Raw genomic sequence first — 16634 nt, 5'->3', positions numbered from 1 at the left:
GTGTCTTCATGTTTAACCTTGGATATTACTTCCAAGAGTTTGCTGGCTAGTAGGTGTTACATTTGGCCACCTCTGAAGTTTTCTTTTATGAAATATTCTGGGTGATGGTGCATATTATCTGATCTCTGACTGTGTGCTAATTTTCCTTTTCTCTTTTATCACCTGTGGTATTGGCCTTCGTATACACAGCATGCTAATGACAGCAGCAAAGTAAATGCTTCTGAGATACATTTCTTAAAAGTGGGAATAACAGAAAACATCTTAAGATGTGTATTTAGGCATGCTTATCTGGAAATTAGTAGCTAATGGCTGAATGCCAAACTTTACTAAGACTCCAAGCAGTAATATGTTGTGATGTAGTCTTTTATTACATGGCTACACATGGCCTTTCTCAAATGTCTAATGGCATAACATTCTCCCCAAAAGCTTAAATGTGTGTGACATTCTGTAGTACTATGTTACTGTGTATACTAGAGAGGCTATTCAGTATTGGTTGTAGAGATAAGAGTAGATACTACTGCAAATGCTGTGAGTTAACAGTGAAAACTTGCTGCCATATAATCTAAAGGGAGAAAAGACTTTCATTTTGTGATGGGGAACATGAGAAAACTGCTGGACTTCTTCAGCCAGGTACTGAATTAATGAACCTTGCTATTCCGCTACTGGAGATAACAAAATACCTGCATTGAATACAGTGCAAAGCTTTCAGAGGTGATGGAAGGCATGAGGCTGTGATCTCAAAACTTTATGAGGAGACTTGGTCCCCCAGAAGGTTAATGCCCAAAGTTTTTTGAAAATTGAACCTCTTCATTTCTTGAACTAGCTAACTTTGGTCACAAGTGTGGAGTGTTTCTTTTTTTCTGCTTGCTCCAGAAGGTGCAAGTACAAAGGAGTTTGCTTCTTTCAGGACTGGGGTAATTGGGACTGGAGTTGTACCAGGTGCATGTCTTGCATGAGGTAGTTTAGCACTTTGCTGGTTTCTGAATCTCTCGCGTGTTGCTCACATGTACATACCTGCCCACCTGTTCCAGAAAGTCTCTTTTTGTCCAGTAAAATTAATCTTCTAGTAAATTAAACAGCAGCCATATGCAATACTGTTTGCTTTCATGTGTGAGAACAGCATTCTAGAGGTAGAATTCAGGGGTATGGACAGCTAATTACACAGCTAATTTGCCTTCAAGCTCTCAGAGGCAGTGAAATGCCAGGAAATTTTTGACTCTTGCAAGCTTTTTTTAAAATTTTGGCTGTTAAATTTGTTGAGCAGAGATAATCAACACTGAAGTGTGGGTGGATTTCATATACTAGCCATACATTTGTTCATGGTTTAGCTCACATTTGTGATTTAGGGAAGAGTTCCCATTTCCACACAGAAGTTAAAGTTAAATGTGAACAGCCCTTTAAGTCTCCTTTAGGAGCACACAGGCTGCATCTTCATGACCATTTTGGTTGGGCTGAGGTTTGAATTTGAGGTGAATCTCCTCACCGCCCCACTTTCTGCACATTGCTTTTTATGGGGAAGCTATCTGAGTGTGCCATTAGGATTTCTTTGGATGTACCTGAACCAGAAGTGTCGCTTTAGAAGGTATCTGCTGTGCTTCGGGTGCCTCTGGGTCTTGGGCCTATGGTGCTGAACCTGATCCAATGGAAACCCCCAAACATGCCCAGTGTGACTCTCAGGGTCTCAGCACCAATTGCCCTCAACAGCCTTTTCTCCTTTTGGACTATGCCATGTGCTAAAGCAGACAGTTGTGCTAGTCTTAAATTTCTGTGTGATGGCGGCTAAGCTTTTTTTCTTTTTAAATATTAGTGAAGTAAATAAGCAGGCTGTCTTGAGTTCCATCTACTGATATAATACCTTATTCTCAATTTTCAGGAGTATTAATGCAACCAACCAGATTGATTTGAATGTTGTTTGTAAAGTCTCTTCCTGTGTTTCCAGAACTGTCTGTGTTGGTATTTGTCTCTTTCAAATAATGAAGAGTGCTGTGGCATGCCTGTTCTTAAAGCCAGCTGTTTTGTAGACCCATCTGGGGGTAATTTTATTTAACTGTCTGTGTGGGAGTTACACAGAGCCTCTCTAAGACCTTGACTGGAATCCCTGTGTGCCTTCTAGCTGTTGTTTTATGTCCCTGACCTCTCATATTTTTCTTATCTGGACCTTTTCCCTCCTCTTGCCCCCTCCAAACCACTGACCCTCTCCTTTGCAAGAGGGAAGCAATACTGTAATGAAAAATGTCTCTTCCTGAAATGGCATGTAATTTCATGTGTCCACTTTTTTTTATGCCAGAGACCAGACTAGCTGCCTTTTCTGGGGCAACGGTTTCTCATTGTCCGTGCCATAGCAAATAATAAAAGCTCAGCAGCAACAAGTACTGTAAATACCTTGCAGTCCTGTTCTCAATTACAGAATTAGTTATGTAAATCTTGTATTAAAGGAGGAAGAGCCCTGATGTCTCTTAAATCATACTCCGCGTGTGCACGCATGCGTACAATTCCTCCTTGTCTAGGAGAAAAATATCTGTGCTCCTAACATGCAGGCTCCATAGAGATTAGCATACTAAACAGTATTGCTCTGCATGACCTGAAATTGGCTTTCGAGTGCTAATTGGATCTACAGGCTTTGAGAGAAGGGCTTGGAAAACATTGGTCTGTGGTTTTCCAGGTAGTAGACAGCAGTATGGATATGGTGGTGGTGTAGGTGCCCAAATGAAGTCCTCGGGGGGGCTCTTGAGCTACGGGGGCACCAGTTGATAGAGCACAAGCAACTGTCTGCTTTGCCTTTGCTGATACTGTCTTTGTTTAGCTGTATGTATCTTTCTGTTTTCATCTTTATGTAAAGAAACAGTGTGATGCAGTGAAATGAGCACTGATCCTGAAACCGGGAATGCCTGTGATCTATTCCTAACTGCTCCCATTCTACTGTATGAGTCTGGTTTAATGAGTTAATCAGTCCAAGTACATCTTCTGCAGGAAAAGAGCTGGCAGTAGGTGTGCTACTGCACTTACCTGCATATGCCGACGAGGCACAGGCACTCGTTCCCATGCTGTAACACCCATTCTGTGTGCGTCTGTTGTTGGCATTTTTAATGTGGCTGCTTGCTTGGAGACTATTTATGGTGAATATGGGATGGTTAGATAATTAAATTACAGATGAAAAGGATTACTCTATAAACATTGAGATCCATCCCTCCACTGGCTCCTGTGGCTGCAAATCAGTTGTCAAGCGTGGAGCCAAGGTGAGCCAGTGCCATATGCTGCCTTGTTCAGCAGTTCCAGCAGCCTTGCTGCCCAGCCACCTCTCTCCGTAATCTCTCACAACAGCAGATGCAAACAGAGTGAAGCTGCCCTTCAGGATCCAAACCAGAGAGTCTGAGAGACTAATGTGTGTGTTGGGTTGTTCGGTGTTGTGGCTGCTGATTTTTGTAATTGGGCTTTGCTCTGTTGCTGTTTTGGCTAGAGCCTATGTGATGCCTTCGCTCATCCAGTGGAATACTTGCTAGGAAACGAGTCTCTGTGTACTGAGATTTGAAATGATCCCCCAGAACAATTTTTGGGGAAGTGGAGGTTAAGATTAGTAATATCTGGATTATGAAAGCATGTGGCTTTTAAAATCTCATCTTCTGATCCTCTTTAGCCTCATTCCAGACTTTGTCTGGAATGAGTGCTGTGTTGGGTTCAATTGTAGTGGATGAGTGCAACCAAATTTAAGCAGGTAAACCCCCCCCAAAATCAACACCAATACCCCCCTGCCCCCCAAAAAAACAAACCCACACCACAGTCAAAACAAAACAAAACAAACCTGCAAAGCCAAACACCAGAAAAACCCACCAAACCCCTGACCAAAAACCCCCACCAACAAACAAAGCAAAACAACCACCCAAAACCCCAACACCACATAATCCCCCCCCCTAAACTGCTGGTGGTGGGGTTTTTTTTTGTTTGTGTTTTTTTTTTAGTATAATTGTGAATGAAATATGAAAGATATTATATTGGATTCAGCACTTGTTATATATGAAAGCATTTTGAGTTTTTCTGGATATTACTTAAAGATAATTTGGAAAACAAATTATTAGTTCACATCAATAAAAATAAATACCTTCTGCTCTTGGAGGAAAAGGGGATGATAATAATGGAAGTTAGTTTGGGGGAAGGGGAGGGGGGAGCGTTCCAGGATTTCCATTAACTGTATAATTTGTGAAACACATGGATCTTGCTATATGTGTATCTTTTTCAAAAGTATTTTGACAAAAATACTTTTTTTTCTAGCTTTCCAGCTTTTTCACCTCTGCTAGGTGTTATGTCCTGTTTAAAATCATACTGGTTGAAATATGTATTCGCTTTTATACTTTAACCTGATGTTGTCTGGGATTTGGATTTTTTTGTCTAGTTGTGAATTTTCACATTCATTGTATGATTTTAGCTAATGTAGATGAAGATTTGGAAATTATCTATTCTAGTCTGATTTTCTCCAGTGAAATACAAAGAAAGTTTGTTTTAATCCTAGTGGTGTGGTGCATTCCACACAGAGCAAAGAAAATGGTTAGTCTCTGCCCAGAGGAAATTGCAGTCTAGAGCAAATGGATTTGGACTACTCTGCTCAGTTCCAACTGCTTTGGGAAAGATTTAAGATAGCTGATAAGTGCAAGTTAATGATGTTACAGAACAGCACTTATTTTAATTCTGTATATTCCTGTTAGAGGATTTAAAAAAGATTGGTCAATGTATGCACTGTTACTGAGTTGGAATTAGTATTACAGTTTTTAACCTGTGTCCTTCCTCCTTACTAAAGAAAATGTAAAGATACTTTAGATACAGCATTTCTGCAAATACTTGCAGCCCTCCTTCCAACTGCATTAGCTCTTCAGCTTGGAGTTGTGGGCTTTACTGCTTTGTCAGCTGTTTTCCCTATAATGTAAGGTATTGAACCTATCCTCTGGCAACACAAATTGCTTCTGAGGCAGAACAACAGAAAATCACCTGTCTTGCATGGCAGTGTGAATACCACTGACAGAGTGCCTGGACTTTTTGGGTCAGATGTCACCAGGTAACCTAAACAGGCTGCCTTGGCAGAGTAGGGTAAAAATGGAGTTCTGTGAGGATATTTGGATGAAAGTAAATGAAGGTCATTAGCAGGGACAGATACTTCAGCTGAGACCCAGGAAGAAGCAGCATGTTGACCCTTGCATTTCATTGTTTTTTTCTTCTCCTTCCCCTTTTGCCCCCAGCTGCATTTTGGAGACTTATCAAAAGCAGTTATTTAGATACAGCCTTTTATCTTCAACTGTCAGTCAGTGGTAGGGAAAGGAAATAGAGATCATATGTGATGGAGTAGTTCAACATCCAGAGGAATCTAAAATACGATCTTTAGTGTTATCTCTGCTGTATTATCTCTGCCTGTTAGGCGTTTGTTCTGTTTGGACCAGTGGTGCCACATTTCTCTGCCTGCCAAGGGCCACTCAGACAAACTAGCCTTCTGCTTTGCACAGCTGGGAAAGGTTTATATGGCTTCTCCTTTTTCCTCTACCTGCCACATACCTTGCTCTACCTTCCAGTAGCATACCTCTCCCCATGACTGGGAGACAGTGGTGTGTGGTGGGATCTGTGCTGTCAGCAGCCAGTGATAGTGTTTTAAACTCTAATTAGTACTACATATGCAACTTGATTTCTGCCTTACAAGCTTCCATTGCAGTTTAGTGGTCTCTTCTTGTATTTTAGCAGGAATAATCCACAGAAGCACTTATGTCAAATTCCTGTGGCTCATTTTGGCAGAGAATTGAGATGGGTTGTGTGCTTGGGTGAAAGAGATGCCAGTCAGCAGGTCTTCAAAAGGGTGGAGCTGATGAGGTGAATAGTGCTTTATTCCCCATAGCCCAAGAGATAGCAAGGGAGGCAGTTCTGCCTGTTGCAGTTGCCTTAGCAGAGACATGGCAGAGGAAGGAGGCTTTCCATTTTCTGAGACAGTTCAATGAAGTTTTTCCAAACTAGAACTTTTTGGGCAGCGATCAGAAGATTTGGTTACTATCTGCAGTGATATAGTGTATTTTGTACGGTGAAGTATTGTTCTATTACTGTCACTATCTTTTTAGAAAACAAGGCCTTCTGACTACTGTTTCCAGAGCTGAACTTGCCAGTTACTATGTATTTATTCAAAGTAACATCATCCAGATACCACTTGTGTTGAGCAGAACAGGTCAGATCTGATTCACTGGACGTTCATCTGGCCCATTGTGCTGGTGTGTTGTGTATTTAGAGTAAGAGTCATGGGATTTTGCTGTTGGTGGGGGTTCTGTTTTTTTGTTTGTTTGTCTGTTTGAATTAGTTTTGCTAAAATGGGTGGGAAAGAAGCATAGAAAATCTATTTAGTTTTTCTGCTGAGTTCAGGTGGTTGTCTCCCTAGGCTCTAACTATAAACAGCAGTGGGAGAGAAGTTTTTCAGAGAGCTTATCTCCATTGATGACAGGCAGGGCTTAGGTAACTAGCCATATAAGGCAGCAAACACTTAACAGCTATGCAGACGGATTCCTGGAAATGGAGGGATGCACCATAGCATGACTTAACTGCTGGCCTTCTATGATGCAGTGACTGTGTTGGTGGATAAGGGGAAAAGCAGCTGATGTCATCTACCTTGACTTCTGTAAGGCCTTTGACGCAGCCCCACACAACATCCTTGTCTCTAAATTGGAGAGATAGGAGATTGATGGATGGACTATTTGATGGATAAGGAATTGGCTGGATGGCTGCATCTAAAGAGTTGCGCTCAATGTCCAAATGGAGAGGAATAAAAGTGATGTCCCTCAAGGGTCTGTATTAAGACTGGTACTGTTCAGTACCTTCATTAATGGCATAGTCAGTGGGACTGAGTGGATCCTCAGCAAGTTTGTGGGCACCACCAAGCTGAGTGGTGTGGTTGATTCCCTAGGGGGAAGGCATGCCATCCAGAGGGGCTCATGTGAACTTCATAAGGTTTGACAAGGCCAAGTGCAAGGTCCTACATCTGGGTTAGGGCAATCCCTGTATCAGTACAGGCAGGGGGATGAATAGATTGAGTGCAGCCCTACAGATGAGGTCTTAGGATGCTGGTGGATGAAAAATTGGACATGAGCCAGCAATGTGGGTTTGCAGCTCAGAAAGCCAGCTGTATCCTGGGCCACATCAAAAGCAACGTGGCCAGCAGGTTGAGGGAGGTGATTCTGCCCTTCTGCTCTTGTGAGAGCCCACCTGCACTATTGCATCCAGCTCTGGAGCCCCTAGCACAAGAAAGACATAGACCTGCTAGAGCAGGTCTGGAGGAGGGCTGGAACACCTCCCCTATGGAGAAAGGCTGAGTGAGTGGTGTGGTTCATCCTGGAGAAGAGAAGGCTCCAGGAAGACCATATTGTGGCCTTACAGTGCTTAAAGGGGCCTTATAGAAAGACAGACAGACTTTTTACCAAGGCCTGTGGTGACAGGGCAAGGGGCAGTGGTTTTAAACTGAAAGAGGGCAAATTTAGATTAGATATACGGAAGAAATCCTTCACTATGAGGGTGGTGAGGCACCGGCACAGGGTGCCCAGAGCAGCTGTGGCTGCCCCCTCCCTGGAAGGGTTCAAGGCCAGGCTGGACGGGGCTTGGAGCAACCTGGGCTGGTGGAAGGTGTCCCTGCCCCTGGCAGGGGGGTTGGGGCTAGATGGTCTTTAAGGACCCTTCCAACCCAAACCATTCTGTGGTTCTGTGATAACTAAGAACTGTGTCCTAGTAAAAGCCTTGTGGTTTGCTTAGGTGCATTTGAAATCCCTTTTTTGGGGTGTGATGAGTGAGGGGGATGAATGGGGAAGACAGCAGGCCATTACTGTGCTGCAAAATATGTTGTTTTAATCCTTGCATGTGAATCTGAATCCAACTGGGAAGGAAGGTACTTGCTTTTTCACCCAGTGTTGTAGATGTAGCTTTTTCTGAGGTATTTTAGATGGCATGAAGATTAGAGCAATACAGCAGCTTTGCAGCTTGATAGCATTTCTGAAGCTTCACTTAAGATGCAGTATGCGTTTCTTCATCCTGATAGAGATAATGGGTTTTAAGCAATTACACCCAGGCTAATTCCTTTTGATAAGAGCTCTACATTATCTAAAAAAAGAATCCTAGCTGCCTGGGAAAGAACAATGTAAACGTCTCTCTCATGGACTCTTTCATTCGCTCTTCTCTGATATCTTTAGATGATATGCTGCAGATCATCTATAAACCATAAAAATCTATCAGTTTTTTAGGTAGGGAGTATTGCAGTCAGGGAGGTGTAACAGTACTGTTGGCTTCCAAGGTATGGAGGGAGCCCTAGGTGCCTCAGATGATTCTGGGCCTCTGTGGTGATTACAGCTTCAACATAAGGAATCAAATTTGATCTCTCTTAAAGGAGCACCTTATTCTCTTCCTGTGCGGGCTGTCTGGTTGTAAGGTACAGGTTGCTTCTGCTGATTAGGGCAATATAAACTTTGTAATTTGAAAGGAGTAGCAAGAGCCTACCACTTTATTTAGCATAGATACCAACCCCTACTGTGTGCTTGTCTACATTGGAAAGAGGAGTATGATGTTGTTGTATGTTAAGCAGGAATGGTAAGAGATCTCACTTATCTAGATTTTTTTCTTTTCCTTTTGAGACCTGTAAAGAAATTCAATAGTTGCATTTCTGGTACTTGAAGAAATTCCTTTAATTCTGCTTAATCTCTCTGACTTTTCCTCACATACATATACAGTGTATGATAGAAAATGTAATTGATTGCATTTAAAAAGGGGGGAAGATACCAAAGCAACATGCTGTTTGTATAAATGTGCTGCTTCTAGGAAAATCATGTAATATATTAAAAAAAAAAAAAAATTGCCTTGACAGTATTGAAAAATTTTCAGAGATTGTAGACATGTTTGTTATAACTTGTTCTTTCTCTCCCAGATAGTCACAGATGACATTCCTGATGTGTAGCTGCCTGATGATAATTGGAGCTGAGAGAAGAGTCAAGGGGAAAAGGGGAAGATTGGAGATAAGGATTATGATCTCCCATGCTGATATGCTTTGGTTCTCCTTCCCTAGAGAAGAGCCTGTGAATGTGTGGCATGCTGTCTGTCCCTTCACCTTCCTGCTCGCTAGGGCAAGTCGCTGAATGCCTCCCAGCGGTAGCCTGATCAGTCTTCTTTCAAAATGGAGGAAGAAGATTTGTGTGGACGTGTCTCTTTGGGACAAAAAAAAAGATGTAAAAATCTTTTTTTTCCTCCATTTTGCAAAATGGCTTCATGCATCACAAACTGTAGTTAAGCAGTGCAGTTCAGAAGTGAGAGGTTTGGGATCTTGTTAGGAATAGGAAGCAGAGTGCACAGCTTTAGTGTTGGGGAATCCATTGCTAAATCTCTAGTATGGCACAAGAAGGGTAGTCCCTGCTCAACCCCCTCATTTACACAGTGCTGCAGCAAAGTGGTGCCTAGATTGAAAATAAATGGAGGAGTTCACGGAGGGAAAATCGTTGTCACCATTTGCAAAGCTGGCTGCAATATTTTTTTCCTGTCGTAAACTGTTGTGAATTTGAAGGGGCTGCTGTATTTCCTTCCCAGACATGGTAAAGTTTAGTTGGCAAATGAAACAACCTTTTGTTTGGAAAGCTGTCTTTAGATGAAGGACATCAGCAAAGCTGTCGGTGTGTCTCCCATGACTGCCTTAGTTGAGTAGCTGGACCGTGTGTTCTAAGTCTTTCTGATGCAGAGGCTCGAGTGCTTAGTCTGAGCCAATTTACTCATTCTTCAGCTCTTACTTTTTTGGCTTTAATTGGCTTCCTACTGCATGTCACATTGCATTTTCCTTTGGCTGGCAGATGTAGAGAGTCGACCTCCTTCTCTGGGCTGCTAAATGAACATGTTTTCTTATTAGAGCTGTCTAGCGTAGGCTAGAGGAAGCACCTTGTGTAAGAGAGTGCTGAAACAGAAGTGTGTACTTTGCAATGATAATACCTTCTCAACCTTGTGGGTGACTCCACAGATTACTTCTCATCTTGTTCTCTCATAAATGATATGTAGATACAAAACCTGTGTGAAGATGTAGCAATGTCCCTCATGCAGGAGGAAATTCTCACCAGCCCTTTCCTTGAGGAGTTGTGTAGCTTGTTGAGAGTTTAAACAGATCATCTGTTCTGTAGATCCTGCACAATTTTGCTGCCTTGTTTTCTTGGCTATCCTAAAAATGACAGGTTGCCATTTAATGTACTCGGATTGACTTCACAACCTATCTATTCAGTCATCTGCTTTCTTTGTTCACCTCTTTGAAAGAATTTAATGACAGCAATGATCTAGGTGGTGGGGCAAATTAAGTACTTCATGGACCTTTGCTAGGCAACAAACGCTAGCTCAAAACTTCCTAGGCTATGTCTGGCCTATCTTGACTCTGTTATATGGCAGGTCCCAGTTTATTATTCTACCTTGAGCCACACTTTGCCCGTGCTCCTGGTAGAGAATTTAATGAATTTCCTTTGAAGAATCCTCTAATCAAGTGCTTGACAAACAGCCATGAAGGCTCTGTGGTTGCCCTACCTTTTGGGTGTTTCTGGCCCAGCCCTTCAAAAACACCAGTATTGCCTGGTGTTCCCATCTCTTGTGTTAGCGTGCTGGACTCCTTACAGGGTCTTGATTACCTTTTGTTTTGGAAGACAGTTACTTGCAGTTTCATTTGGTGGTCTGATAACTCTGTAGAAATAAAGTTTTATATTTAAGCAATTAATCTTGTGCTCAGGCAGGGTTGATGTACAGCACTGCAGTTTATTATACAGAGCCAGTTACTGAGTTCCTACTAAATACACATCTTTGGTGGTCTCAGTGATACTGAAAAATACTGAATTGTCAAAGTTATGTTGTTTTCTGTCACTAGTGTATACACTGTTCTGTCCTGCTCCATCTGTTTCTACAGTTAAATGGGATTCAAGTGAATTAATTAAGAACATGTCACCTTATATTAACAGTGAAATATATTTGGTGTCATGAAAAATAAATGTTTCCAACAAATTTACAGAGTTTGAAGCTCTTGTGTCATGAAAGCTGAACTTTGATTGCTCTGGGAAGATGTAAGGGGGATGCTGCAAGAATAAAACATTTGTAAAAGCTCCTTGTTTATCTGCTAGAGTAAAATGGGGCTCACCTCTTGCCAAGATCAGTGTCTATAGATCTGTGCCTTTTACTACAGCTACATGAAATGTTAATCCCTAATGCACATAGCACCTTGTTTAGTAACTAGGGATACTCTTGCTGTTGACTGCTGCAGGACAAAAGGCAAAACCCTGAATTCATAGCTTGCTATATGCCGAGCCTCCTGGGTCATCTAGAAATGCATCTGATCCTTGGAGTGTCTGCCCTGTGCACACTTCCCCTTACCTGCGGGCAGGGCACAGTAGATGCTCTGCAGTAAGTTCTCCTTCTCTTATCTTGTGATGCTGTCTCTGCCTCCTGCTTTGTGAGAATACTGATTTATCTTAGCAGTAATAAATGTTATTCCTTGTAAAGTATAAAATTATAACTGTTACAGGCTGTCCCTCTTATCTTCTGTAGCTTGTTCCACTGTCCTCCTTTCAACTTGTGTTAAACTGGAATTGCTTGTGGGACTGTGCAGTGAGGAGGGGAATAGTCATTGCTTTACAGCAATAGGATATGGACTCTGAACAGATCCATTGAGGAGTCCCTGTGCCCCTATCTTTCCCTTTGGCCTGCCTTCTCTTATGAAGGTGCTAATCACCCCCTACCTTAATTTAATGTCAAAGAGTCTTCAGTGACCTTGAAAGAAGAGAAACTGAGCTGTCAGTGCTAATCTCAAACACAAATGTGCAGCCCTTGCCACATTAGTCATGCCTTTGTCACCTCTAGATTGGATTAATGCAGCACACAGTATGTGCATCTACAGCTAAAGACACATGCAGAACAGTGTTGTCTGCTTGTTTTAGTGTCACAGGAGAGTATTTTCTAGAGAGATTGCCCTCAGTCAGGATCCTAAACTGACTTCTCACAGTGGTTCTGGAAGCTGGTTTGGCTGTCAGGCAGTGCTTTAAAGCTTACCTGATGCTGTTACTGCTTTCTCTAAGAGGATAAATTGAAGGATTGAATGGGGCTGCAATTGAAGACCTAGTGAGGAAAAATATTGGAGCCCTGGAGCTTGCTTTATTTTTTTTATTGGTTACTTTTCTGTATTAATGATTTTACTATACGGTGCTTGTGTTTCGAGATATGTCCTTAAAGACATCTGGTTGTGGAACAATATATACGCAGTGGAGGTTTCTTTCTCTGATTCACATATGAATGGTGCAGAGAAGTCCAGCTTCCTTATTAGGACTAGTCAATCGCTCGATCAGGTACATAATAACCATCTTCTGGGAGGGATATAAGGGGTAAGAGATTAACCCCAGTCTGCATTACAAATAAGTTTAATGAAGTACTAATGTTGAATACAGAAGGTCATGGCAATGAGGAAATTGGACTATTATGACTGAGCCTGTACGCGTGAACAGCCTGCAAAGCAAAGAGTATGCTGGGACTTCATGAGCTGGGGAGGTAAAGACAGTGTCAGTCCTTGGTTCAACTGTTTGCTGAACTGTAACTGGGGATAAAAATACGTTCTTTCACTTGTAGTTATGCTCATGTGCACAGCTGCCTGTTCAGTTTTTAAATGTCCACAGAAATCCTGATTCTTTAACACATCCTTCTCGACCCTGCTCTAGAGGGGACAAGCTGCACTTTCTAACTGGTTCTCCAGTGGGTGGATTCTCTCCATCAGACTACTTTGCCCACACCTGGATACCTTCTGGCATTGTGGTTCTTAGCCAGCAAGTGGGGTCTTAATCTACAGCAAGAAGACATACAGAGTGATAGGAGGGGAAAGGCTCAACAAATATGTTGTGTTCATGTCACTAGCTGGTGGCTTTCGCAGTGTAGCTGGTGAATTAGAGCATTTTGGGTTGCTGCACTTTGGAGGGGTTGTTTTTTTAAATTTGGCTCTGCCTCTTGGTGTCTCAGATCAACCTTTTGGTCCAAATGCTTTTGATGTTGTTATGGCCGCCTACCTGGTTTTAGCAAAATCTGTGCTTCAGTGTTCTGGCTTCTGTTCTACCTAGCTGCTAAAATATTTTGACATGGACATGGAGCTGGTGGGATGCAGTAGGCTGTTCATGTTCAGAGGCTGAGTTTAGGTTGTACCCCTCTCTTTCTGAAAAGATTTCTCTGGTTGGAACTATGAACCAAAGCAGTTTGCTCTTTTGGGAATTAAGAACCTGCCAAAATCCATGTGTAGTTGCTGGGGCTATTCTGTAGGCTGTAGAGCCAAATCAGCCAGAAAAGTCTCCTGCGGCGTCTTTGCCAAGTCCTGTGGCTAGTTTATGTGGTTCACACTTTTGCCTGGAGCATAACATACTGCTTTGTCAGCCTTCTGCAGAGAACTGCTGTTGTCGTTTTGTCATTTTAGTGAGACAGTCCCAGAAAACACTGTCTGAACACTTGTGTTCTGCTGCTCTGGAGAGAGCCTGCTCTGCTCATGCCCCTGTGTCCTGGGACCTCCACCAAAGAGGGAGTGTGTACTAGAAACAGGTGTGGCTGCAGAAATCTGTTCAAGCAAACTCTGTTAAAATCAGATCTTCCTTGTGAATCAATTAGGAAGGCAAGGAAGCTCACCTGTGTTAGAGAAGCCATGACCCTTCAGGGCAGAAGTGCTAATTTTTGGAGAATGTCAATTTACCATTCTTATGGGCCTCAAGCTAGAGGAGACCCTTTCCTGCTTTGAACTCTCTACTGATGTCAGCAGAAGACTTATAAAAATGCCTGATTAGATTATGCCCTCACTGTAGTAACGAAAACCACTTATTAATGTTGTTTGTGTCTTGCATAGCACTTGGCTTGTAGTAGAGAAAGAGCTACCCATTGGATCTTTGGCTAGTTCTCGTTTTGTTTGGTTTTTTCCTCCTTATGATTTTCTCTCCCTCAGTATTTAGTTACCTAATATGTTACAAATAAACAATGAAACAAAGATTGCCCACACTAAAAATTGTGTGTTTAGGTGTTCCTGCTGCAGTGAGATTAAATGTTAATGGGAAATACCGCTCTTACTAGTTCTAGCTTTCTGCAGTGTGAGATGCCCAACACTATTTCATATTTTTGGGGGGGTTGAAGTCTATACTGGTAATTCCTTTGTTTAACTGTGTGTTCTCTCTCTCTTCTGCCTAGCTTTATGCAGAGGGCGTGTTGTAAAGGTGCCCAAAGGTCCTCTTATTCGAGTCGTGGGCACAGAGGTGGTGATCCCTTGCAGTGTTAGTGACTACGATGGACCCAGTGAACAGAACTTTGACTGGGAGTTCTCTCGAGAGACTGACTTCGTGCGGATAGTGAGTACCTGGGATTCTACATTCACCTCTGAGGAGTACCAAAAACGCGTGGGCCATGGGGATATCAAACTGAGACGGAGCAGCAACGATGCTGTGGAACTTGTGATTAGAAACATCCAGCCAACTGACCAAGGCAGATACAAATGCTCCACGCCCAGCACTGATGCCACCGTTCAGGGAAATTATGATGCAGAGGTCCAAGTGAAAGGTATTTCTGAAGAGTGAGGTGTGCTCTAAATTTGTTTTTGATATTGATCATAGATGTACCCTTAAGAATGTTGAATTTCTGTTGTTTTTGAGCATTGTGATTTTTTTTTTTTTTTTTTCCTTCTTCCTGTTCCTGTTTAATTCTCCTAAAGCCAAAATAAAAAATTGGGAAGTATGGTAGCAAAGGCAAGTGAGGTAAAGAAGTGAAGAGAGGCTGTTTACTGTAAATACCACTTTCCTTTTTTCTGTCTAGTAAATATGTAAATAAAAATGGGAAAAGTAAGCAGTGGGTTTTCTGAAGATGTCTGCAAATATTTAATGTCCCTAAGCCTCTGGGTAGAGAGGCTAACTTCAGGTGAAAACATAGCCTGTCTTCTCTCTCATTTATAGTGTCATTTAGGGATCCTTCTGCTTGAAGGAGGTAATCTTCCTTTTCCCCTTTAGCATGTTGATACTGCAGTCATGCCCTAGCTTTGCTCTCATTTAGCATTCTTCAGTAATAACGAGGGATACTATTTTTTTTCAAGTGTGTTTTACTCCCATGAAAATAAAGATGGTTCTGGATGGGAATAAAGAATGATGATGCTTAGATGAGAAACTAAAGCAAGGGGAATGATAAATGAATTTGAGTGCTTGTCTTGGCTTGTTTAAAATGGAGCACTTCCTTTAATGGATTTTCAGCTGAATTTCCTTGTTCCTGGAATATATTTATGTGTGGAAGAAGGAATGATTGGCCAGGTATTGCTCTGTGATAGTTTTACTGCCTCATATCTGAACAGGTCAGTGTTGGTGGTCTCTTCTTGCTTCCCTTTTATGATGCTTGTGTCTTTTGGTCTTTTTTTTCTTTTTAATAGTGATTTCCGATGGCTTATCAGTGAGTGGTTCAAAAGCACGTTCCTCAATGTCTCTCAGGCTGTCTGAGGGTGACACCTTCAAGTTGCGCTGCTCAGCAATTACAACGTCACTGGAGCACACTCACCTGCATGTGACTTGGCAGATCAAAAGTGGATCGACTTGGCAGGACATCCTATCTTTGACTCACGAGGGCAAATTCCAGCCGGATCCTGGCTATGAAGACCGCTACCGTAATGGAGATATCCGCTTGGACACAGGAGCAAATGACACTTACTGGTTATCTGTATCCCAGGCCTCCTCAGCGGATGGGGGTGCCTACAGGTGTCTTGTGAGCGAGTGGGTGAGAGGGGCAGATAGCGCATGGCAGAAGATTCAGGAGAAGAGTGTGGAGATAGCAAGTGTGGCAATCCAGCGGACTGGTGAGTGTTTCTGATGCGCCAGGGTCATAGCTACAGCAGTGCTATGTCCAGACTGTGATACTTGAGAGCAGAAATTGGGTAAGCTGAACTAAACGAGAATCCATTTCAGGAGAGCCTAGAGTGATGTTTGGTTAACTGGCCTGTTTACATCTGGATCAATAGAAAATGCTTGGCATAATTTTTCTAGCTTTTATTTTGGGGAGAAGTGGGTATGATGGCATGGAAGGATTGACTGGAACTTCTTTGATACCTAGATTTTTCTCATCCTTAGTTCACTGGAGATTGCTTCTGGATTTTATATTTCTTAAATAAACAATGTATTTAACCCCTGAGCACCCCAAACCTCTTCTCTGCTCTCATTAGCATAAGATTGTCCCGTAGCACTGAACAGCTGCACTTGCCCTGCAAAAGCAGCTGGCGATTCAGTGGCAGATGTGAAGCTTTTCTGTATGTTGCTTATTAAAATAGCATAGAAAGATCAAGAGAGAGGAGGAAGGCAGTGATAACGTAACAGGACAAATTATCCAGTGATTTTTATCACTGACACTGGATCGTTGGTCTGATTGCCCCATCATGGTGGCATGTGTCTAGGACAGTAATGGTTCTGTTAAACACATCATTGCATGCTTGACTAAGGAGACAAAAATACATATAGTGCTGTGCTGAGGATATTCAGATATTCCTGCCCATATAGATTTCAGGAGTAGATGCACTAAGCACTTAATTGCATTAGCATTACCACTACTAGTTGGAGGAGGGAAAGCGGGACATGATGCATCTTCTCACTCAA

General features: G+C 42.3%; 1 protein-coding gene across 2 annotated transcripts in view; it reads left to right on the top strand.

Annotated features, from left to right (window-relative positions):
- PTGFRN (prostaglandin F2 receptor inhibitor) overlaps positions 1-16634 on the top strand; it is a 69952-nt gene that overhangs the window by 15693 nt on the left and 37625 nt on the right. For both annotated transcript variants that reach the window (XM_042788731.1, XM_042788730.1), the window contains exons 2-3: positions 14206-14571; positions 15425-15844. In XM_042788731.1, the coding sequence (XP_042644665.1) occupies positions 14206-14571; positions 15425-15844 (786 nt within the window). The remainder of the gene's footprint in view (positions 1-14205; positions 14572-15424; positions 15845-16634) is intronic.

This window comes from Tyto alba, unplaced genomic scaffold (assembly GCF_018691265.1).
Source record: "Tyto alba isolate M040663 unplaced genomic scaffold, T.alba_DEE_v4.0 Super-Scaffold_14, whole genome shotgun sequence".
Taxonomy (NCBI): domain Eukaryota; kingdom Metazoa; phylum Chordata; class Aves; order Strigiformes; family Tytonidae; genus Tyto; species Tyto alba.
Note: the sequence above shows the minus strand (reverse complement) of the source record. Positions and strands in the feature narration are given on the sequence as shown.